Below are 26,002 nucleotides of genomic sequence, written 5' to 3' on the forward strand. Positions count from 1 at the left end.
TCCATATATGGAGAGTGATCGGGACTTCTTGGCTTCCGTAACATAAAAGATTATTTGTCAATTCAAATTGCCCAGTGTGAAATCGGTTGAAAAGAAAGGAAAAATACAAGGTTGGAAGAAAGAGTTGGAAAAATTATAATTCAGTTTATTTTTATAATATATATTTACGTACATTCATGTAAATATATCAATGGGGTGACATCATTTTATTAAGTTATTATAATATAATGGTGCCATTTCATTTTTATATTTATATTTATATGTATGTGTGTGTGTATACCATATAATATGATGAAAGATCAAATAAAATCCCTTGAGGTACGTTTTATATTTTAAATATCTTATTTTATGTTTTCTTAGATTATTTTCTTAATAGCTCATGCTGGTCCCACAAATGTATCTTGTGTTCAAGTCGTCGGGTCCTTATCAAAGAAGTTTAAGGTCATACTTGCCAATCTTAATGACTGAATTAAGCGAGCATCCCATTCCGATGATCTCGTTTAGCAATGCCCCCCCCCCCCCCCCCCCTTCATCTTCTCCTGCAATCACTTATGAAAACACTTCTGCCATAATAACAATTCTAAAATAATTTCATATAATTTTTTAAAAAAGACTTTAAATTACTAATCATAATTTCAAAATCAAGCAATTGCTAACATCGAATAATAGTTAATGGTTAACGGCCATCTTCATTAACAGTTAATACAATGTATATAAATAACTACTTACTTCACATGATCATGAAAGAAGAATCTGTTAAATCCAACGGTTATCAGCAAGTTTACAAATTAGGTCAAAATTTTGGGATGTAACATTGTACATATGGCAAGCTCGAGTGAGATATCTACTATATGTAATAACACTTGCTGTTAGAATGCAAGCAGTAATTGGGAAAATTTCTCACCTTTGCCTGAAGATATATTTGGACATTAAAACTTGTTTATTAGATATGCCTGTAATAAAATCATTGATTTGGTAAAGTACCAACCTATTTAAGTTGCCGCTGTTCAGAGTACTGGTTTTGTCAGCATCTAGCAACTTTTCTCGGTATGTCATGCTGATATTTTAGTTTGGATAGGACCTTATTTTACATTACAAAATTGACGCAAATGTTTGCATGCAGGTCCTGCCACCTGTTCCGCCAGTGAACATAGTGTTGAAGAGTCATCATCAAACTCAACCTGCTGGTGTAATTGCCTCTGTAAGGATAAATGTTTTGGTAATTGTATTGGTAATTATTTTGATGATATAGCATCTTAAAGTTGCCTTACTTCTAATTGCATTAAAGACAAATTGCTTACATCCTAGGGAATAATTATTGTTACTTGAATATTTTTTTGAATGGTTTAGGTGGCTTATGTTCTTTCTAGAAATGATTATCTTATGCTCATAATCTAAGTTATTGTTTTTTGAACACATGTTTGAGATACAAGTGGTAGCTCTATCCTTTCTTTGTATTAGCATATCCTAAAGAGAGATATTAGTGGTAATCAACAGCTTCAGAGTTTTGAATGGTCATCATGATAAAAGTAGCATTTTAAAAAACATTTCATGGATAAGTACATGGTTGCTGTTGTAAATATGGAGTTTATTGAACTGTTTCATGGAACAAGCTGAGAGAGGCTACTTTTATCATGCTGATTTGTTAGAAATTAGTACCAGCATATAACAACACATAAACTGAGTGTAGTGCACATTGTAAACCTTGGCTGCTCAATGATTCTACTAGATGAACTTGGTACTATGTTGAAGCAATCTACTAGATGCTTTGAATTTTTTTTTGTAAAGCCCCCTTTTATTCTAGGATTTAATAATAAATAACAATAAAAAAAATATGATTAAAAGTTTATTAAGTTTAATGAATGGCTGAGAAGCATGCAACTTAGAGTCGTGACTCCTTCAAACATAAGATATAAAAGGGAGAAGAGTTCATTTGCAAGGGGATATGGAGGAATGAAGGAGGAATGGAAGAGAAGAGAGGAATGAGAACAAAATAAGAAACCGACTCCTTCAAAAACAGAATTTATGAAGGGCTATGATTATTCCAAAGCTTGGTAATTATTAAAGATTATGACTCTTTCAAATTGCAGAAATGATGTTACTCTTCAAAAGGGTTTCAATAATGGAAGGTTGAGACTTTTTCAAAGTGCAAAACTAATAATGGAAGGTTGAGACTTTTTCAAAGTGCAAAACTTTGAAAGGGTGGTAGTTATGAAAGGTTGCAATGCTCTCAAAGGACGACAATGGCAAAGGGTTGTGACTCTTTCAAAGAGTGATAATCATGTAAGGTTGTGGCTCTCAAAGTACAACAATGATGAAGGGTCCTTACTCTAAAGAGTGGTCATTTTGAAGGGTTGTGACCATGCAAAGAGCGTATAATGAAGAGGTGTGACTCTCTCGCACGTTGGAAGATAAAAAGGGGAGAAGGATTCATTTTAGAGGACATCGAAGAAGATCAATTTGAAAAGTTATATATATATATATATATTTTGGTAGGTAAATAGTTGCCAAGGGGGCAACACCCAATATATTAATCAATAGTTAGTTAAATTAGTTTCCTTCTGATGATAGTAGGGGTCTACCTAGGACCATCCCACCTTTATGTAACCAACACCATTACAAACAAATTGCCCAGCTGGCAACATCTCTTCCACACCAAAACGCAAAATTGGGAGTACCCTATACAGATAGAGATATCATATATTGGGATTTAGCCAATGAAAGACACAAAATATGGCCAACCTCCCTACAACCTATAAGTCATTGTGAGCATTAGGTGAGAGGAGATTTCCCATAGGTGTTACAAGTAATTGGCAAAGGCTTGACAAGGATTGGATTCATCCACTATGGAAAAATGAAAGTGATTTCGGATTGGTCTTAAAGTTGCCAAGGTAACATAACCCTCATTGGAGCAACTTATATCAAGATTGATGTTGATAAGCGTTTGCTCCTGAATAATGAGAAGTATTTTTTGACTATTATATCTTCAGTATTATCCTTATTTGTTTTTTGTGGTCAACCTCTTATTTGTATTTCTCTATGTACTATAAGAGCAATTTACCTGGTTCTTTTCTTTGTTCCTTGAGGATGTTCTTGCAAGAAGAGAAGAAATGGTGCATTAGGAATGCTGTTGAGGCATTTTTCCGGGTGATAACATTTGGGGTTATGAAACTAAGTTAAGACAAGGGGCTCTTCTAATGAGAGGGAGCAAACTACGATGGGATTTTGTTCAAATCAAGATGGTCTTATAACTATTTAGTCTACAATTGATCTTATGATAGTAGCAAAATTGTCTTGCATTTAGCACCATCAACCATATATGAATCATGTTAGATAATAAGAGACTCTTGAAGCAAGATATCTCTGATGATTAGGATATTAAGAGGGAGCTTGACATTTCATTAGAGGAAACCTTGGACAAAGAAGTAAGGAGGTTGATGCATGTACTTAAAGCTTTAGAAAGGAACCACATTATCTTAAATGTTTGGTGTTGCCAAGCCTGAGGATAAATCCACAGATTAGTACATTCACTCATGTTACTATGAATCAAGGTATGCTTTCGTCACAAAGGGAGTAGATAGAGGATATGCTTTAGTTGACCTTTGAGATATTGATCATTTCTATTCAGAGGGAGTAGACCATGTCGAGATGGATTCTATAGTGATCAAGAAGCTATAGCAATCAGTGGACTATGATTCATGAGATGAAGTTCCTTATGTGTAGATTGAAAGGCCTTCATGCAAATGCCTAAACCATAGATGAATTCTTGGAATGATATTCATTCAGAGTACATTATAATTGAAGATCTGACAATCGATACTTTTTCCAAAGCTTTCAACTAAAGTGAAGTTTGTACATTATTGACGATAAGCTTGGAGTTATAGATTGGAGCCCTTGCTAAGAGGGAGACTCAACATTAATGATTTGCTGAGATGCGCCTTAATATCCTTCATCCTTCTCTACGAGAGTGAAGTGTGAGGTGAAAATCCTTATTCCACTCTTTGGGAATATTCATGGTGGATGTCATGTGAGTTATTACACGATCTTGTGAAAACTTCTTGAGAGGTGACAATCTTTCAGTGAAGTTTACTTTTGGTTACTATTGTAGGGTGACAATCTTAACAATAGTTGAACCTGCTATCATGATGCATGTCATATGGATGATGTCTATCGAGATCATGATAGTGCATATCTCTAATGTAACTAAGTAGTGTTCACACTACTATGAGTTATATTACTGAGATGTGGCATGGCGGATACTATGAGACGTAGTACCAACGAAGACACCATGAGCAAATATCTTCTCCAGTAGACATCATGAGATGTGATGTTAGCGCACATACCAAGAAAAGATATGAGTATGGTGAGTATAATATGGTTGATATTCTTGGGCATACCATATTGTTGATATTATTGTGAGGTAACAATAGTACATTGTGTTGTTTATTTGGATAGAAATCATCCTCCCTAGCTAAGAGGGAGTGTTAATGATTGTAGCTTTGCTATGATGGTTCCAATTGATGAAATCAAATGTCTAAATGGCCTATTGGCCTTAAATATTTGATATCTATCCTTCCCCATTATTATCATGGAGCATTATTATTATTGATAATAAATTATTAAGTAGATATACGTCTATATATCTATAAAGACAGCCTGAGTTGGCCTAGTGGTGGAGAACTTGTACTCTTGAAAGAGAGGTCACAAGTTCAAATCCCACTGGGGGGTAGGGTATGTACGCCTCGTTTGTAGCGCCAAGCGCCTCTCGAAAAAGAGTATGAGGTAGTCCCATATCACTGTCACCATATGTAAACCCAAAAACTATGGCATAGTGTCGTGGACTATAAAAACCACCTTACCTTACCTTACCTTATATCATAGTTGAAAATTTGGGTCTCGGCAATATCTTGGCCAACCCAAAAATATTCAAAATCTTGGAATTGCCAAAAACTCAGTGAAAAACTTAGCAATAAATTGACACTTTTATCAAATTAACTAAGGTTAGTTTATTTTCATACTTAAACATCATCACCCAAGGGAAATGTCGATCATGCCTTTATTCAAGGAGCAAGTATTAATAGGCCTGAACATATTTGAATGATCTTGTCCAATTAGATCAATATAATATCGAAGTTACAGATTTAACACTCCCTCTTAACTTGATAATAATACTGAGAGATAACATATCTAGCATCATCAATTATGATGAATAAGCATAGAATGGTACTCTATATCTATTTGAATCTTCTTAGCATATGGTATCATCAAACACACGATACTATGTCATATTACTATACCTGTGATATGACATATCACTGATACTAGTGATAACGGTATTGAAAAGAATACAATATACAGGATAACATCCGGAGAATAATTAAATTCTTCATTTATCCAAGTTGTGACTCATAGGTACTGGTAGTTCTATGTCACAACATGCTCTTGAGTTAGGATCTACCAGAACACAGGATAAACTCCAGAGAATAATAAAATTCTTCCTTTATCCAAATTGTGACTCATAGGCATCACAATGCGATCTTGAACTCATCTAGATCTAACAGTAGATCTCTACTTTCTAGCACATTATCTAAGAGATCGTCATCTCTCATAATGTCTTTCATACAAGTGTTCATTATCTTAGAGATCGTGACCTCTAAAATAATGAATACAAATGGTTGTACCCATAACAATCAATAGCCGGAAAATAAATTTATTTTATTAATAATTTAAAGAATACAAATGAATTACAATTCAACCATACCAAATATTTTTCTGAAGTGATCAATATTCACTCGAGAGAGAGGTTTGGTGAAAATATTTGTTGTCTGATTTGTAGTGCAAATTTATTCTAATTTTATAGTATTCCTATCTACCATATCTCTTACTTAATGTTAGGGAATTTTGATATGTTTAGACCTGTCATGAAAAATTGGATCCACAAAAAGCTTGATTGAACCCTGATTATCACAACGAATAATTGTAGAATTCATGGCTTGACCAAATAATCCCACAAGTAATTTTCCAAGCCAAACTGCTTCCCGAGAGGCCATCATTGCTGCAATGTATTTAGCTTCTGTGGAACTTTGTGCTATTGAAGATTGCTTTCTGCATATCTATGATATCATTGCCGAGCCTAAATTGAAACAACATCCTGAAGTGCTTTTCCTGTCAGTAACACTTATGGTCCAATCTGAGTCTGTGTATCCATGTAGGTCTAATTAAACTTTCTCATACTTTGAGCCCAAGGTTAAGAGCGCCTTGTAAGTATCTCATGATGTGTTTGACTGCAACTAGGTGAATCTCCCTGGCTCACACGTAAATTGACTTAATGCATTAACAACATAGCAAATGTCAGGTCTTTTATTTACCAAGTATAGAAGGGACCCAATCATCTCTTTGAAAAGAGTAGAATCTATCGAAGGTGATTTTGCTACTGCTTCCTTGAGTTTATGTAAATTAGTCTCCATGGGAGAAGACATAGGCCTGGAGTTCCAAATTCCAAATCTCTTCAAGATGTCTAATGTATACTTTCCTTGATTGAGTATGATGCTGTCAGAATTTTGCCATACTTCCAGTCCTAGAAAGTAATGAAGGAGTCCTAAATCTTTCATCTCAAATTCTCTGATTAGATTTTTCTTGCATTGATCTATAGATGATCATCACTTGTTATTAGTAAATCATCAACATACAATATTAAAATTATCATATCATCTTTATCTCTTTTATAATATAGATTTGGATCAGCTTCATTCTTGGAGAATCCTAAGTTGGTGAGATACTTATCAATTCTTTCATACCATGCCTTTGGAGCTTGTTTAAGTCCATAAAGAGCTTTCTTGAGCCTGCAAACAAATTTTTTAGGGTTATCAGTTTCAAATCTTTCAATGTGCTCCAAATATACCTCTTCTGTAATCTTTCCATTTAGAATGTTGTTTGTACATCCATTTGATGTATTTTCCATCAGATGCTACAATAGCTAGGACTACTCTTACGGAGGTGTATCTGGCAACAGGAGCAAGATTTCTTCATAATCAATCCCCTCTTTCTGAGAGAATCCCCTGGCTACGAATTTGGCTTTATATTTATCAATGCTACCGTCAGTAGCATGCTTGATTTTAAATATCCACATGGAAGAAACAACAGATTTTCCTTCAGGTCTTGGAACAATTTCTCAAACATCATTCTTCATAATGGATTGGTATTCTTCTGTCATGGCATCCTTCCAAGTTGTATGTTAAATAGCATCTGAAACATTGGTTGGTTCTGATTTAGACAAATCACTCATGTTTGTTGCATAACTAGAAAATCTTTTGGGTCTTTTGCTTTCTCTTGAGGTTCCAGATGGTGCAGCAAAGTCTTGTGCTTCCTCTACTGTCTTAATGGCCCAAAGTGATCTTTTTTAGAATTTTTGGTTTCCTCAAGATTGAGGTTTTGAATTCATCTTCAATTTCTTCAATGTTCTCCCTCTGAGACTCAGATTCAGTATTTCGTTCAGAACTAGGTAAGGGAGAGGGTTCTTTAGAACTCAGAGCTCTTTTGAATGCTAAATCATCTTGAAAAATTACATCCCTACTAAGTTCAATATTTTTCTGACCAGTTATGAAAATCCTATATGCTTTAGATGTTTCACTATACCCAACAAAAATACCTTTCCTCCTGGAGGGTTCTAACTTAGTTCTCTTTTCTTTTGGAACATGTATATATATTGGACACCCAAAAATCCTAAGATGACTTATATTAGGTTTGACCTTAGTAAAGACTTCTTCAAGAGTTTTATCTCTAAGGTAGGAGTGTGGACTTCTGTTTTGAATATAGACAACAATACAATAGGCATCTACCCAGAGATAGTATTCTAGATTTTGATCAAATATCATAGCTCTTGTAGCTTGCTATAATTGTCCTATTCTTCCTTTCTACTACCTCATTTTGTTGTGGGTTATAAGGAACAATATACTCCTTCTTAATTCCTATTTCTTTACAAAACTCTTTAAACAAATCTGAGGTATATTCCCCTCCATTATCAGTCCCAAGAGTTCTAATTTTATGTTGTGATAAGTTTTCAATTAAGGTTTTAAATTCTTGAAATTTTTTAAGGATTTCTTATGATTCTTTACATTTTAAGAAGTAAATCCAAGTTTTCGTAGAGAAGTCATCTATAAAAAGTATATAGTACCAGAATCCTCCAAGAGAAGGAACAATCATAGGTCCACACAAATTTGAGTGGATTAATTCCAAAACATTGTTAGCTTTTCTAATGCTATCATGAAATGGACTTATGGTGTTTTTACTGAGATTGCATCCTTTGCATATGCTTGAATGATCTTTATTTAACTTAGGTAAACCAGTAACCATATTCTCCATAGTAGATAAGGTTTTGAAATTTAGATGTCCTAATTTAGAGAAGGTCTTGCTATAATTGTCCTATTCTTCCTTTTTGCTACCCTGTTTCGTTGTGGGTTATAAGGAACAATATACTCCCTCTTAATTCCTATTTCTTTGCAAAACTCTTTAAACAAATCTGAGGTATATTCCCCTCCATTATCAGTCCCAAGAGTTTTAATTTTATGTCTTGATAAGTTTTCAATTAAGGTTTTAAATTCTTGAAATCTTTTAAGGATTTCTTCTGATTCTTTACATTTTAAGAAGTAAATCCAAATTTTCGTAGAGAAGTCATCTATAAAAAGTATATAGTACCAAAATCCTCCAAGAGAAGGAACAATCATAGGTCCACATATATCCGAGTGGATTAAATCCAAAACATTGTTAGCTTTTCTAATTCTATCATGAAATGGACTTATGGTGTTCTTACCTAGATTGCATCCTTTGCATATGCTTGAATGATCTTTATTTAACTTAGGTAAACCAGTAACCATATTCTCCATGGTAGATAAGGTTTTGAAATTTAGATGTCCTAATCTTTTGTGCCATATTTCGTTTATATCAGCAACTTCATGAATTAAGGCTTAACTGGGTCGATTAGGTTCTGAATTTATTTCATACAAGTACCCCTTTCTTTGATCAATCAATTTTGCTTTCTTAAATGAAAAGTTCTTAGGCCAGGTCATTACTTTACCGTCCATGAATGCAACATTATGTCCATCATCCTCAAGTGTTATAATTGAGATTAGATTCCTTTTTATTCTTGGTACATAAAGTACTCCTTTGAGAAGAAGAGTATTAAGATAATATCTTATACTTTCTATAATAGTCAACTACTTGTCTGTAGTCCGTCTTCAGTCCAGATAGGAATGTTTCCTATCCTGTCTCTAGTTTTGTTTCTAATTCCGTCTTCAGTGTACGTTGTTTCTAAAAGAAACAACGTCCTTGTAATTCTTTATAAGGAACACATTTGTTCCTCTGTTAATCAATGAATCATCCGGAAATCCGTTAATCTGCCAACTCTTCTTGAATCTTGTAACATGGTATCAGAGCTATTACTTAAATTTTTTCGAAAAAATTTATAGTTTCTTCATGAAATTATTTGTTTAATTTTTTTCAAAATTATTTCTGCTGAATTTCTCTAAAACCCGCTTAGGGTTTTCGGCCTAGAGAAATTCTGAACTCGAGCCTTCTGAATTTGTTCCTGTTTTTTTCTGGGTTTGTTGATTTTCTCCTCAAAAATCATTTCAAGTTGTCTGTAATACGCAAGGTTGTGTGAGATTCTGGGTTTTACCGTTTTTTCCACAAAAATGAAGTTTTGTAATTGCAACTTATTTTGAGTCATAGCACTCTTCTGACAAAGCTTCTTGGTTTCAACATTCTGTAGATCCAGGGAGGGTCTCAGTTATCACAGAATGTTCCGTCATCCGTACGTTGACCATTAAGGGAGGGTATTAAGATAATATCTTATACTTTCTATAATAGTCAACTACTTGGCTGTAGTCTGTCTTCAGTCTAGATAGGAATGTTTTCTATCCTGTATCTAGTTTTGTTTCTAATTCCGTCTTTAGTCTATGTTGTTTCTTTTAGAAACAACGTCCTTGTAATTCTTTATAAGGAACACATTTGTTCCTCTGTTAATCAATGAATCATCCGGAAATCCGTTAATCTGCCAACTCTTCTTGAATCTTGTAACAAAGAGAACTGCTTGACTTCCGTTTCAAGGTGCAATTTCCAATTCCTTTGACAGAATGTGTTGAATTATTACCGATGGTGACTTCGCCATTAATTTTTTCTGATATATAGTCTAGTGCTTCTTTGTATCCTGTAATATGTCGAGATGATTCACTATCAATCACCCATACCTTACTTGAGACTTCATTTGATAGTGTCGAATACAATACAGGATTCTCAGGATCATAGTTATCTTCTCCCCTAGTAATGTTTGTACAGTTCACTTGCTGTTTAGAATTCTTAGGGCAATTAGATCTTTAGTGTCCAAACTTTTCGCATTTGAATCATTTTATTTTGGATAGATTTTTTTTTAGGTTTGTCCTTCTTTTGATTACCCTTTTTCTTCTTAAAGTGCTTCTTCTTGCCTTTATAGGAATTTGTGTTAAGAACATGGAGTTCTTCATCTTTAGTTTTCAACTTTCCCCCTTTCTTAAGTTTTCTAGATTCTTCTTGAAGACAATCTCCTTTAAGTCCATTGAAGTCAGGAAGATTGTGTCTGGCACTTATTCCTTGTGTGAATATTTCCCATGAATTTGGTAATCCATCTATAACAAGTTCATCTCTTAGACTGGCAACCCTTGGGAAGTAAGAATTCAATGATTCCCCCTTCTTTATTTGTATATGATTTAGTTGCCTTTTTAGTGCAAGAACTCTAGTTGCATTGTTAACCTCATATGCATTTAATAATGCCTTCATCATATCAAATGCTGTTTGATGTTTCGATATCATGTGTACTATTTCATTTTTCACTCCATCTGATATGATTTGTATGGCTTTCCTGTGTCCTGTACTCTAGAGAGTTTTATGAGGTTCAGTAGCAGGTTGTCTAGATGCTGAATCAACAAATTGTTTTACATCATTTTCTTCAAGAATCATCATGATTCTAAATTTCCAAGCATCAAAGTGTTCTTTCCCATCAAACTTGTCCTTGAGTTTGATTGTATATGCCATTGAAGAAAGAAGAATGATGCTAGATATATTTCAAGTTTGATGAAGTCTGATTATTTAATTTGCAGAGCCTAGGTTTGAATACCAGAGCTTTGATACCATGTAAAGTTTCTGCAAATTCTAAGTGATCAAATCTGAGACATACCTTTCTCTATGTCTTTAATATATTTATTATTCTGAATTTCTTTATCTTTGCATTAATTTGTAAGGGGCAGACTTGCTTAAAGGAGCAGACTTGTACTTTGTGTCCTTTAACTACAACCAAACCCCACAAATATAAGGTAACCAAAGGGCATGTCCCTTGAAGGGACATGACCCTATCTAGGTCGGCCTTTGCTTGACTTTTCATAATCGACACTTAAAGGAAGATAAGATTATGTTTGTTATCAAACTAAGGTTAGTGTAGTTTCATACTTAAACATCATCACCCAAGGGAGACACCGATCATGCCTTTATACAAGGAGCAAGTATTGATAGGCCTTTCATGCAAGAACATATTTGAATGATCTTGTCCAATCAGATCAGTATATTATCTAAGTTACAGATTTAACATGAGAAGTGGGAGTAGGTGCTTCCAATGGGTTGAAGCCTGTGAACTATGGGAGTTGTAGCTTCTAGTGGGTTGGTGCTCGTAAAATAAAGGTTGGAGCCTCTTGTAGGTTGGAGCCTACAATTTTTGTAAAAATCAAAGATATATATATATATATAAAAGCAAATATTTTGCTGTGGTTTTTCCTGCATTGGATTTATTGGAAATCTATGAAATTTATTGGAAATAACAGTGAGCTCGAACAGTCCAACATCAACAAAGTACGAGCCTCAAAAATTGCATATTGAGTGGGAAACTCGAAATGTATATAATTGTCTCATTACTCATAGATCAAGTTTATAACGGATAAATTTACTAGACTGTTATACACCATTTCAGAGTAAGGTTATACCCCAAGACATATTAAATTTAGTTCAGTCCATTAGCATTTTAATCAGTAATCAACTTGGTTTATTTGATGCTATACTTTTCTTGGTAAGCATTAATTTCTAGACTGTTATTTTAATTCAGTCCTTAAGCATATGATTCCAATAGCATTTTAAATTCATATAGTTTTATCCAAAACATGGAGGAAATAAATCCACACAGTTGATATCAGAAACTATGCACAGTAGTTTTATAAACTTCAGAAGTATATATTAGGCTTTTCAACTCACTTGTAATCAGTGTTACACGGGGAATCACACCCCCTCCCAAACCTTGGAGTACCTGTCCCTGAGACGTCCCCGCACCTGGTACTTGTGTACCCAAGTACCCCCACCTCTGCCATTCCTCAACCATGTTGCTGCTGGAATGGGGACTTGGATATCTATTTGAATTTTGATTTTTGAATGTTACTATTGGGTATGTAATATGTTACTATGTTGAATGTTAAATGGTTGTAGTTCATGTTGCAATTTTGCTATGTTCAAGCATTTTAATTTCGTATGTTCTACTGAAACATCATTTCAATTTCTATTTGTATACTATACAACATCCCGTCTCTCACTGCCGCTGTCCCCCCGCTGTCCCGGAAATGAGGCCCATTTTCCCCATCCCGGAAACTCCTCCTAACGTCCTGACGTACCCCAATACTGCTGTTACACATTTGAGACCTCACAAATACAAGAATGAAGTTATATACAATGTTGAATGTCCAATACAATGCAAGAATGAGGGAGAAGAAAATATAATTCATTTCATGAATTGACAGTTTTTTAATTCTGATCTTTTATTTCAAATTCACACGATCATTTAATATATTATTATTTTTTCACTCATTTACAAAATATTACTGTCTATCATATAATCATATTATCAAACAACACATTTTAGCTATTTTGCATTGTTTCTTTAATTATTAGACTGTTATTTTGCTGCTTGCATATATGGTGAGCATCTCATACACAAATCTAAAGACAATTCACAAATTATTTACACTTTACAGTGGCTACAAAACTTCCTTACCTGCATGTACCCTGCAAAATCTGTCACTTCCTTTACTGCGAGTGCACCCTGCAAAACTCATTGCACAGCGATTTTCGTCCTAAAAAAACAGAAAAAAACGAGCATATAAAACTTGTTTTTCAGCACTTAAACCCTATTTTTATTTTGTCTTTTCCTGTTGACTACTCCGCGATTTTTTCCGCTTGGTAATATCCCAATTCAACGGTAAAAAAGCAGTGCGATGTATTGAAAAATTCGCTGCCGGTATTTTGGGTGATAATATCGTCCTCCAATATGTTGCACAATATATCGCTATTTCCGACTATGATATATGTGTGTGTGTGTATTTATATACATATATAATGTATGTATATTAGATGACATATATTACACACATTATCTATATCCCAGCCCTACAAAACCCATGGCACAGTGATTTTCTTCCTAAAAAACAGACAAAAATGAGCATATAAAACTCTTTTTTTCGGCACTTAATCCCTATTTTTATTTTGTCTTTTCCTGTTGACTACTCTGCGATTTTTTTCTGCTTGGTAATATTGCAATATAACAGTAAAAAAGCAGTGCGATGTATTGAAAAATTCGCTGCCAGTATTGTGGGTGATAAGATTGTCCTCCAATATGTCATGCAATATATCGTGCTATGTCCAACTATAATATGTGTGTGTGTGTGTGTGTGTGTGTGTGTGTGTGTGTATCATATATGTATATTATATGAGATATATTACACACATTATCTATATCCCAGCCCTACAGGGCGTGCACCCTTTTATATTATAATCGTGATAATATATTAAGCAATTATCATTTGTGATATATGTTAAAGTGATAACTAATGTGAGTTAAGATATTAATGAGTGACTTGTCTCTACTGGAGACATGCTTCTTTGTGTCATATACATATTCATTTGGAAGAGTAACTTGAAACACACAAAAATCAGTAAGTGGTATTACAAGTTACAGCAGCAACATACCATATAGAATCCAATTATGAAATTTCTATTGCCTTTAAATCTGATCAATAACTTCACACTTTCTGGAACCAATCTGACTCACAAGGTTGAGATTGTTGTCATGCTAAATCACAAGGTTTGAATTCAAATTCGAGCTTTTTGATCAAAAAGTTTGGATGGAATTCCGCAAGGGTAAATTTCGAAAGAAAAATTTGGCATAAAATTTACCTTATATAACTTTACTTATTTTTAAATATAAGTGATATATCAACAAAATTGTCAAAATAGTTTGATGTTGCTAAATAGTTAAACTAAACAACTCAATATTATTTCAGAATAAAATAATATTATATTAAATGTCATAAAATTTGGAGGAAGTTTGGAAAACAGTAAAAATTCGTTGAAATTTGAATTTCATGAATGAAATTTTGACATATCCTGTGACTTAGTTGTCATGTGAGTGAAATCAGCTCATTTACAGATTGTGGAGAGTTAATGTCCAACTTTACAAGAGTGGATTAGATCTCCTATGGATTGAATTCAGCATAACTAGGGAGGGATTTCCAAGTGGTGTACCTTAATATGCATTGATATCACACAAAATGGACAGTTACAAACTAATTGTAGGGGCTTCCATATTAATAATTTTATAAAATGCACAAAATACACAACCAAGTGCAAACTGATGAGGCACACTCAAATAAACAAGAGTAGAGACATAGTATTTGCATCTTGACATAATGTTTTAGTACATAATCCAAAGACAAGTCATAAGGCAACTATTTCCTTTACATGAGGCCATAAGGTTGAATACAAGAGTACAAACTTAAAGATAACCCTGACAGAAGCTCCTAGCGTATTACCTCCCCAGAGCACACCATGGGTTAGAACATTGTCAGAGTGCTTTACTGCCCAACTGTGAAGCACCACTCTTCCATGGAATCCTTCCTTACATGAAGAATACCCAACCTGGCATGAGAATCTCTAGCAACTTGAAATTGGCAGGACGATGGAATTTGATGCAACATGATATTTATATATTCTAGATGCTAATGTAGCAGAATCATGATTTGGAAGAGAGTGTGGAATACCATGAGCAAAGAGGAAGCATATAGTTAAAAATATTGCTGAAAGATCAAATAAGTTTTTTGGTCAAAACATCTTTTGAACTGACTATCAGCAGATACGTTTAACTATAAATACAGACTTACACTTCTTTAGAATTTTCTCTTCTCCATGCTTCATATACAACAACTGTTGGATCTCATTTTAAAATGATTATAAAAGCACATGAATACCAGCTCTTTATATCTTCTTGTTAAACAATTGCAAGTATATATCTAGTTTAAAACATAATTTTTACATAAGATATCTCAAATGTCTATCGAACACACAGTTGAGCTTATTAAGAATTTCACAGCATAGTTTTATAGGCATACAAAATCTTATATAAGCATTTTTCTCTTATTTTAGTCTAAAATATTAAGGATTGAATGGTGCGTGTGTGTCTCCCAAGGGGGACTAGTTTTACCCCACTCACCCCAAAATGGGCTGCTGGGCAGGTCTTGATTTAAAAAAACAAAAAACAAATACACAAATGTTGATTGTAAGGATGATTGATAATTTTCTCCTTAATGAAAAGATCTAAACTTATAATAAGTAGACATAACATAGATCATATAATGATAGTCCTGTAACTCTCAATTGCTTTATAATTATAATGCTTGAAAAGATTTGGAGTCATGTCAATCTGTTAGAAGGTCTGATCTGAAATCATCAATCTTGTAAGCAGGAAGATTTGAGCATTCTATGGTGAAATTCTAACATCAGGTCACCCTTTTGGTTTGATAATTTTGATAATTCCTTATCATCCTTAATTCCCAAGTTGACATATTTTGGGGGAATATGTAGGCAGAGTAAATAATTTTGTTGAAAGGAGTACATTAATATGGTTGCAATTTCTCGGGCATTGACTGATCCTTTAGTATCTATCATGCACTTTGAAATTACCTTAATTTCTTTTTGTGAGCTGTGTTCATTATAGACATAGAGTTCATCTTGACCATAAGAAAGCCATCTTTGTATAAGAGCATAAAAATGAAATCAGAGACGAGGTTTAGATGCTTTTATACAAAGATTACTCTCCTATGGTCAAGGCAAGTGACCCGATGTCACAGAAAGGAATTAAGGAAAATTCAAAGTGCATGACAAAAAATAACCGAAACATAAGTATATGAACAGTGTACTGATGGGGGGGAAATGGTGAAGTTAATGGAATACTGTACTGATGGGGGAAAAAAGGTGGAATTAATGGAGATGATAGCACCAGAATTACTCTGAAACAAGTTTGGGAATCTTCATCATCTTCAATTTGATACAAAATTCAGGCAGGGGTTTTAACGTAGATGATTTCTTCCGACATCTCTCAGAAATTACGTGCATGTTTAGACAAGAGGTTAACAGGCTTGCTTGAAAAGAATTTCAGTCATCTTATTAGTCTGTTAGAAGGTTTGATCCGAAGTCGCCAATCATGATAGTGCAAAGATTGCAGTATTCTGTGGTGATTTCTAGTACAGTTTATTTGTACCAAACAGGGATTGATTTCATGGATCCGTCCTGATATGCGGTAAGGGTAAGTAGTGATTTGTAAGAAGAAAAATACATCGTGTAGTTATCTAAATTCCAAGAGCTCTGTTCCCCTTTTCTTGCAAGCTCATCCCTTGCTAAAATATATGGGCTTAAATGCAATAATTACCTGCTACCTCTCTATAACACCTCCACTATGACTAATTTAGAGGGATTTGGTGGCTTCACTTACCTTGTACTCCAATTTTAATTTTAGGAGTAAATAATGACAACTTAAAGATATTGAAATTAAATGCCACTCACCTTCCGCTTCAGTCACTCATTTTTCTAATTTATTTTCCACTGCTTGGTAATACTGGAACAATTAAATTGCTAAAAAAAGGTTTTAACTATTTCAAAATTCAAATGTGAGCAATTAAATTATTCAGAACTATTTCAAAATTCAAATGTGAGCAATTAAAGTATTCAGGACTATTTCAAAATTCAATGTGAGCAATTAAATAATTCAGACATGAAATGACAAATGAAACATTTTAATATATCCTTTTAAAGTACCGAATGTTGTTTTTGCAATAATTAATATTAAGGATTGCGAGACAAATAACAGCCAAATTCAACTTGTTGACTTAGATCTGAAGATCGTCACTAGACTAAGGACAATTCGCTGCCTCACTAATATAGCTGATATGGCTGTGTGCAAGCATGATCCACGTACAACATATTTGTTGACTGTTCATGGGTGCATAAGGACTACCTAAATTAGCTACAGATTAATAGGGTTGTTTTTTACATGATGGCGAGATTGGAGTATGGTTCTAGAATGGTGCCTATTCATTGATTCATTGGCTGCATGAAGGAGAGACCAAACAAGAATAAAGCAGAGTAACATATTTGGTAATCTAGGCACAATTGTATATGTTTATACATAATATGAGAAATATTATTACAAGCTTTGTAGTGTTTTCAAAATACTGTCATATTTATCTAACTCAAAATTACATTTGTGCGAGCAGCTGTGGCAAGGTAAAGTAACTATTTGAGAGTATAGTTCTTTTTAAGTACACACAGTGTCATGAAGACATGTAAACAAAATCCATTTCAAGACTTGTCTTCTTCTATCCCAACAACCTGTGCCTGTAAAATGAAGAGGATTGGTGCTGATGGTTGCCCTCTAACCTCCTTGGAGTCCAAAGACTCCATCAAGTCAACCTCATTTCAAAATGATAAATAATCATGCCTTGTACACGTAGTTTGTCAAGCCCTAGTCAGTACATATTGTAGCTGTTTGAATTCAATTCCCAAGATTCATTCACACTCAAAATGGGTGCCCTGGATTGATGGAGTATGTCAATATTTACTTATGGTGGTTGGTGAAATGATGCCATTAATATGAGTTGGTGAAGCCGGTGAAGAAGAAGTGCATTGTTGAAACTCATAAAAAAGATGCTTTTTACATTATCAGGCCTTTGAATGATTTCACATTAAAAATCACAAACTCTATACAAGAATATTTTTTGGTGGTCAAGTTGTGGGGCTAATGCCTATCACATGGCAGACATATCCCAAACAAGTTGGATAGAACAGGAGATCTCACCGAGCATATTGCTATCAGGTCGTTGGACATCAAACTTCAGGCCTGACATTTATATTCTTCTCAATTGGGCAATAAAATAGGTGGAAACATTTGACATGTCTTTTGTTGAGGGTCGTGCAAGCCGAACCTCTAAGCTTTGGCACAATCAGCAACCAATAGGAGAGTGCAACACCAATGGGCCAATGCTTATTGAGGGTTGGGCATCGAGCCTAAGCCTCTAACATCATCAAAAGACAATATGGAGGTAAAGAGGTTAAGGCCAACACGTTAATGACTGAGAAGAATTTGACAAAGGATGAGGTAGACGGGCTAAGATTGGGAATTGATAGGAAACAATTTTAACAGGGATGTAGGAAACTCAATCGTTGTCGAGGGAAGAGTCAGACATTGGGGATTGAGGATCTATAAAATATCAAACATACGAAGAAAAATAGTTGGACACTAAGATGCATTCCCAGTAACCAAAAGCTGAAACATTTAAGAAAATATCTAACATACGAAGAAAAATAGTTACACTAAGATGCATTCCAAGTAACCAAAACCTGAAACATTTAAGCATTTTTGAGGACAAGGCATCAAATATTGGGAAGTGGGGGTTGATGGAGAGGGGAAAGAAAAGGGGAAACTCCAATAGCTGACCCCCTGAAAAAACAATAGCTAGGTTAGGAATGAGGTGTGGTTGAGGAGAACCTCTAAACTTATAATGAAAGTTCAGGCACAAGATAGAAGCCTCGATGCTGAAACTCAAAACAGTAGGAATTTTTTAAGGCATCAATTATTGGGGAGTTGGGGAATTAGAGAGAAGTTGGTGATAGAGAGGAAAATGAGGGAAGATGGAAGGCCAAAACACTATATGCAGTTTCGAAGGCTTCAAGTAAACTTTGATAGTAAATCCCATGTGCATGTACACACCAGTCAGGTATGTCTTTATTAACACATGTTCGTATATATATATATATATATGGAGGGCTGAAACACATTGTGCAGTCTCAAATGCTTCAAGAAAACTTCAATAGTGAATCCCACATTCATATACACACCAGTCAGGCATGTCTTTATCTACTCATGTTCATATACAAACACATACATTAAAGGACATTATATTTCTTATTCAATTATTTATACTTACAAAGGTTCTAGATTGTGTATGATGAATGCTTGATCAATGTTATCTCATATGAATATTTTAAATATCCATATATTCTAAAAAATTCTCTACTTTATAATAGCTGCCCCCCGCCATTGCTTTAAAAATGGCCTTAGAAAAATCTGTTGCAGAAAGGCATATCCCTGTCTTCCGGTGTGGCATAGTATATATGCTTTTAATCAACATTAGATGCAACTTCCAATGCTTGCTTGAGTGCTGGCAATATAATCAAACATACAAAAAACAATGGTTGAGACGGTACACCAGACAAATTAAAATGGTTTTATGAGGGTCAGACAGGATATACCTTGGAAAAATTTCATGCAGGGGAACTCAGAATGGAGATGTGTCTTTTCTCATCTCCACTACTAATGGCACAAGAATTACAGCCTGATATGCTCAAACTGAGCAACCATGAACACCGAGAGACTTTTGTGTGCCTTCTAGAATGCTCTATGAGCGTGATTTATTCTGCTATCAGTTATGACGATTCTTCTTTTGAGTATTTGTTAATACTAGAATAACCCCTTTGCTCTGTTTTACGAAGCATCCATGTTATTATTTTCTTGGAAATAATCAATATGCAATAAATGATTTGGTTTTCTGTTGTAATTATTTGTGTTAATTCCTTTGTATTCAGACTGCTACGTAATGCATCCTTTCAAAATTTGTTGGTTGTTTTTGATCATTGCTATTTACATATTGCAGCCTTTCAAAATCCGGGTTGTTTTTGGTCCACCTTATTATATAATTCAACCTTTTAAAATTCAAGTAAAACCATTAATTGCTTTTTGTTCAATTACAGAGCACCCATGTCAATGAAGATATACCCAATTTTTTTTGATATAAACATCTTCGACTCCTGAAATCAAAGAATGCAATATTGAGTCTGTTATTGGTCTTTCTGAAATTTCTTAGTTCCTAAGTAAACTGGACTTTTTTCATTCTTGTGTCTTTTCTTTTCAAATATAAATCAGTAAAAAGATTAAGCATCCTCTCCACCTGTTAATTCCCCTCTCCATTTTATTTTAAATTCTGTTTTAAGAATTCTAATAATGCACTATATAATTTGGGGAATTTAAAATTTCAGGTGCTATGTACTTCTATAGTTGTAGAAGGGAGGGAGTGCAATACTCCTCTTAATGAAGGTACAATACTTTGGAGTGAAGAGAAAAGGTTGCCCCTAGGATTCATTGATGAGGTGTTTGGACCAGTGAAGAGTCCATTCTATCTTGTTCGATTTAATACTGTCAACGATGTGCCTGACTTTGCCAAGGAAGGAGTACTTGTTTCATACGTGCCGCAATTTGCAAGTTATGTGCTGAATGATCCAAATTTGCATAAAAAGGGATATGATGCGTCTGGTGATAATGATGAAGAACTATCTGAAGAAGTTGAGTTTTCAGATGATGAGAAAGAAGCAGGGTATAAAAGAGAAAAAACTAGTGCAAAAAGAGGAGCAAAATCAACACAGAATGTTCAGGAAAAGGATTGTGGCAGAGCTAGGAGAAGGCCTGAATTTGTTGATTATAGGAAGAACAAATTTGGTCATAGCAGATTCCAACAGAATGCAAACTTTGCAAATGGGCTGAAGGGGAGAACTCAGGTATGTAGAGATGTATGAACATATTATTATATGTTTTTGTATATTTTATGTAGTAGGTGAAATATGCTATATCTTGGGTCTTAGGTGATATTTTTACTATATTTTATGCAGGAGGTGAAATTTCCTTCGAACAAATCATTTGAAAACAGTTATCATGATGGGCCACATGTGTCCACAAATCAGGCAAAAAAATTCAGTAGGCCTGGGGCTACTAGTTTTCTACATGTGCCTCAGTCTGCCAATCAAGGTGGGCTTCAGACTTCTGGGGTCAACCATACACAAAAATCTTCACAGCATTTGAACCATCAAGGTTCTGTCAAAAAAGTGCCAATCCAACCTACAAAGTCTGGAAATCCAAGGCATGGCCTGCATTTCTCCAATGGGGCACCCTCTCTTCATGGAAGAGTGACAGGAGGGTTTCATCCTTTGGGGCCCTCTTTTGTTGCTGGGAAGTCTCTATGTGATGGTGATTATAAAGCTAGCTCATCTTCCAATGATCACAGTCCATTACATGATCAGGCCCAATTTTCACATCTTGGACAGTCTTATGGTAAGCCCATGCATGATTCATTGGGACAATCTTCCCCAATGCAGCAACACACTGGGACTATTCATGGTCCAATGGGGCGAATTCCCCAAGGGCAATCTCAATTTAGGCCTGTACGTGGTCCAGCACAAGGTTTTCAACCGGCTGCAGTGACAAACTCAGGTCAGCCACCTGGTGGACCAATGCCAATTAATCAGCAGACAAATGTAAATCATATGGGTTTTGCACCAATGCCCGTACATCCTGCATTCTTGGGACAACCTGCACAAAGCAGCATTCAACAGGCTATGGCTTTTATGGCTTGGAATGCTGGACAATCTGGCCATGTAGCTGGAGGGTCTCAAGTATTACCATCAAATGCAAATCAAGGAACTGGAAATCCACTAAATTTCAATCAGATGCACACCTGTGTTGGAATACCCATTTTACAACAGCCAGGATTATACACAAACATGGGTGCGCTTCCTGCACATAATTTAGTGCCACATCCCATCCCATGGGGACAACAGACAATTCCTCAGGGGAATGCGAGTCATCTGCCATCACAAAGCCTAAGCAGTCCTTTCTCTTATCCAAATAATTTGTCTGGTACTAGACCACCGTATCTATCTCAAGCAGCTAAAGATAGTCCATCGCCACATAATTAGAGAGTTCTTGTAACTGTTTAAAGAAATCTTGACAAGTCTGTTTTATCTCCGTTTTGACAAGTCTATTCTGAGTGTATACACTTAAGTGTACAGTTTGGAATTAAATATGGACTTCCTTTGTCTTACTAAGGCAAGTTGGGCATAAAATTTGGAGTCTCTTGTATGCTGTCATTTAATTTGATCATGCCTTTCATCTTTTCACTGTAGCTATTGTAAAATATGGTTTCAGCTACTTGGTTATCAATGCAATCTGGCATCATAAGCTTTTGATTTTCATTAGTTTGTCTTTCATGTATGAATATATTTAGCCGACAGGTTTTTTCATCGGGGGGTTCAGCCCGCGTGGAAAGTCTCATGCAATCAGAAGATTTTGACGGCAAACTATTTCTGGCACCTGTTACCGGCTAGTTGTAGGACAAAAGTTTTCATAGATTTTTAATGCTTTATGTTTTATTTCTGTGGTAGACACGTGTACAGGGTCTGCAACGTACTCTGATGCATCTCTGCAATACACGCATATAACACACTGTTCTCAAAAGGTTCCGGAGAATTTGCCAGTTGTAGTTGTATGGCTACCATTATTGACAGTACAATTAATCTATTTTACAATTAAAAGAGGGGTAAATTTTTTATTAATACTAGATAGACAGGACAACAGAGGAGACCAAGAGTGGTAAACATCTTTTATCCTGATCAACAAGTTGAGCCAGCTTATAAGTCAAGTCAGGGAGAAGCATCCTATGATCAACAGTCAATCTATTTTATAACATTTGTTGGTATTGTTAAAAAAGTTATGAATTTAGAAAAACAAAATGATTTGATTTCAATAACTGATTACTGTTTTTATTAATATAATATATTTGATTTAAACATGATGCACATTTTCTTATATTATATAATTTTAATATGATATGTAATTTTTAGTAATATTTATGATTAATGTTATATATATATATATTTTTAATATTATATATAATTTTACCACCCCGTCACAAATCATAGGCATTCATACCGTGAACCGCCTCATTCACATATTGATATAAATCAGAAGCTACTACATTTACATATCCATTCATAAGGGGCAAACCGAGCACCTAAGCAATTTTAATTTCAATTTTCTTAGGTTTGTTGGGAACCTAAATGGACTCCAAATTACTTGGTCTGCAAACAAAGTCACATTTTTAGTTCTTGCCATGGCAGAAACTATTGCCAAGGCTTGAAATTAACTGGTCATTAATCAGAATGAATCCAACCAATAAAATTGCAACAATTTTCTTCATACATTCTATTTTCTTTATGAACATTTTGAAAGTCGCATATTTTTTAACTATATTAAATAAATAATTTATTTAGTCTAACTCTGATTGGCAATATAGACGGTTACATAAGTTTTTCCATTATCAATACAGGAGAACACACGTCTCCAGATGCAGCGCTAAAAACAAAGTCTGACCAAGTGTGATTCTGACAGTGATTTCTTTTTTTATTGCCTTGTATATGTATTACAATCCCCACAAAGTGCATAGAAATTATCTGAACAGCTTGCATTTTGGTTTTTGTTTGAGATGCAATTACTTCCAGTTGTCATTTTGACATTTTCACTAGAATGCAAGATAGCTACCTGTCATGCCTAAAATATTTTGTTGGCACAGTTTTATGTGTGCACTTTATATAACTGATGGTGTATTTAAAAACCATTCTACTAGCAACTATTACACCTGTTCTAGAATAAGGTTGCAGAATAACAGAGATCATGTGAGTATGGTGACAATATGAATTCTAGCATTCTCTTCCTCATCTATTTCTTGTCAATTTTCTCCAGAACATTTAGGGTTTCGTTCTACTTTTTCCTGCTTCTCTTGGCAGTGATTACAGATGAAAGATTGTGCGCTTTGGACTTCCTCTGGGGTTGTCTGTATTTGTTAACATGCAGATTTTCATATATAAACACGCATTCCAATAGTTACATTATTGTAAAAATGAACGAAATACTATCTATACTTGTTTTCTTCTATGATTATATGAATTTCTAATTTCAGAACTTCATGTTTTTGCATATTTAGTATATCGCCCGATTGGAGTAGATTTCGTTAGGGAATTTTAACGAAGACAAAGTGTAATAACCATAAATGATATGCTTATTCGTGCGGTGAGTTCTTTAAATATTTCGTCTATTTTATTACCTTATTTTATAACTTGTGTCTGTTTAATCTTCCCCAGATTTGGAGTCTACCAGACTGGTGCTGCCATTACGTTTTTTGCCCCTACAGATGATGTGTTTTCAACTCTTTCTCCAGATCTTTTATTCTCTCCTTTTTCTTCAATGGTTACTTTCTAATTCCGCTGGCTTTCAAAGCTTATGAGAGTTTTTGTATATAGTTAGTAGCTATGATTTGTTAGTTTCTAATCTTGCAGAAAAGCTCACAAAAATAATTCTTGCTTGCCTGAGATCGGATGCCAAAAGCCTCTACAACTATCACTTTAAAAAGTGCATATCAAGAATACAGATAAATGCAAAAGAAAATCTAGGAGGAAAACTGAATTGTCATGCAAAGAATGGGTGCCTCACAACTCACAATACTTTACCAAGATGATGTGGAAGGGCTCGATATTTGATCACCGGAGGGTAATTAGTATGACAATTTCTCTCCTCAAACTATCATTTAACGATTTTTGTCATTTTGTCCAATTAAGTTGGACAGCTAGAGAGCAAGGGGGTGTTGGAGATGTAATCTGGCATTGGCAGTGTTCCACCAGTAGGCAATGGCATGGTTATGGTTGTCCAAGGAATATTAATGAGCCCTGGATCTTCATGTCAGTACCGGAAGCCCCTAAAATCTTATAACCCACACAAAAGTGGGATGTGCATTTCTTTGGGGTCATTCTTTTAGACGTTCTTTCTTGTAAGTCTCCAACCGTTCATGTTTCTTCTTCTGAGATGGACTTGGTAAGGTGGGTGCAAGTTTGCATTGAGGACAAAAAGTCTATTCCAGATGTTCTCGACCCTATCTTAGTAGAATAATTGCAAAGGGAAGACGAATTTCAAGGTGTGCTAAAAATCGCTCTAAGGAGGCCATCTATGAAGCATGTTGCGGAATTGCTCGACAAAATTGGAGGTGCTAATGCCGCCATTAAATCTAACCTCCATCCATTTGAGCTCTATATCGTGACCAGAAAAGCAAGTCAGAAAGAAAGCTTGCATTCAAAGACTGTTGTAGGAATTTTCTCTAATGAAAAACTTCTCGGGTCACTTTGATATGGATCGGTATGACTTTGAGTGGTGACAAATTTGTGAAGGGACCAACCTAGAATCTTGAAACTCGTGTAAGCTCTCCACTTGAACATGTTCTGAGGTCATTTTTTTATATGTAGTACATTGTGTCCAATGCTGACCTGTTTAATAATATCTCCTTGGAGGATCTCTGGCTCAAGAAAAACTGTAAACATTTGATTGATAAAGGTCTAAATCATTTGTTTTGTAGATAAGATTTTGGTCTTTCTTTTATAAGCAAACAAGATCGGCCCCACTATTATTTGGTTCTAAAATTTTAAAAAGTCAGATTTTAGCCTCGTGTGCACTAAAAATTGCACTAACCCAAGCGGGAAACACAATCATAATTTTGTTCATAGATATTCATATATTGTTAATCAAATGTCTAACTCTCTTTTAATAATTAGTACTAAGGCTTGGTGTTCTATTGTGCTCTATTGCATAAGTTGATCATGAGGCTAGGTGTTCTTTGTGTTCTATTACATAAATTGATTATATTAAAAAATATGTCTTTAGCAGATTTAGATTATGAGACATAAAACATCAAGAAATAGCAGATTTAGTTTTAGATTATCACAGGATTATCATTAAAGCATC

The 26,002-nt window shown here is 34.7% G+C and overlaps 1 protein-coding gene and 1 long non-coding RNA gene across 2 annotated transcripts in view; both read left to right on the forward strand.

Annotated features, from left to right (window-relative positions):
- Positions 1-22,281, forward strand: part of LOC149564577 (uncharacterized) — a 32,937-nt gene extending 10,656 nt beyond the window's left edge. The window contains exons 2-4 of the mRNA XM_089818123.1: positions 1,124-1,201; positions 20,425-20,940; positions 21,052-22,281. Coding sequence (XP_089674249.1) covers positions 1,124-1,201; positions 20,425-20,940; positions 21,052-22,134 — 1,677 coding nt within the window. The 3' untranslated portion in view covers positions 22,135-22,281. The remainder of the gene's footprint in view (positions 1-1,123; positions 1,202-20,424; positions 20,941-21,051) is intronic.
- A 1,549-nt stretch (positions 22,282-23,830) lies between these two features.
- Positions 23,831-25,553, forward strand: LOC149564578 (uncharacterized). Its single transcript, XR_016361856.1, has 2 exons — positions 23,831-23,889; positions 24,355-25,553. It is a non-coding gene; the product is annotated as an uncharacterized LOC149564578 (long non-coding RNA).
- The last annotated feature ends 449 nt before the right edge of the window (positions 25,554-26,002 follow it).

Source organism: Cupressus sempervirens, chromosome 3, assembly GCF_028749045.1.
Source record: "Cupressus sempervirens isolate cs-2001-9-10 chromosome 3, ASM2874904v1, whole genome shotgun sequence".
In the NCBI taxonomy this organism is placed as follows: domain Eukaryota; kingdom Viridiplantae; phylum Streptophyta; class Pinopsida; order Cupressales; family Cupressaceae; genus Cupressus; species Cupressus sempervirens.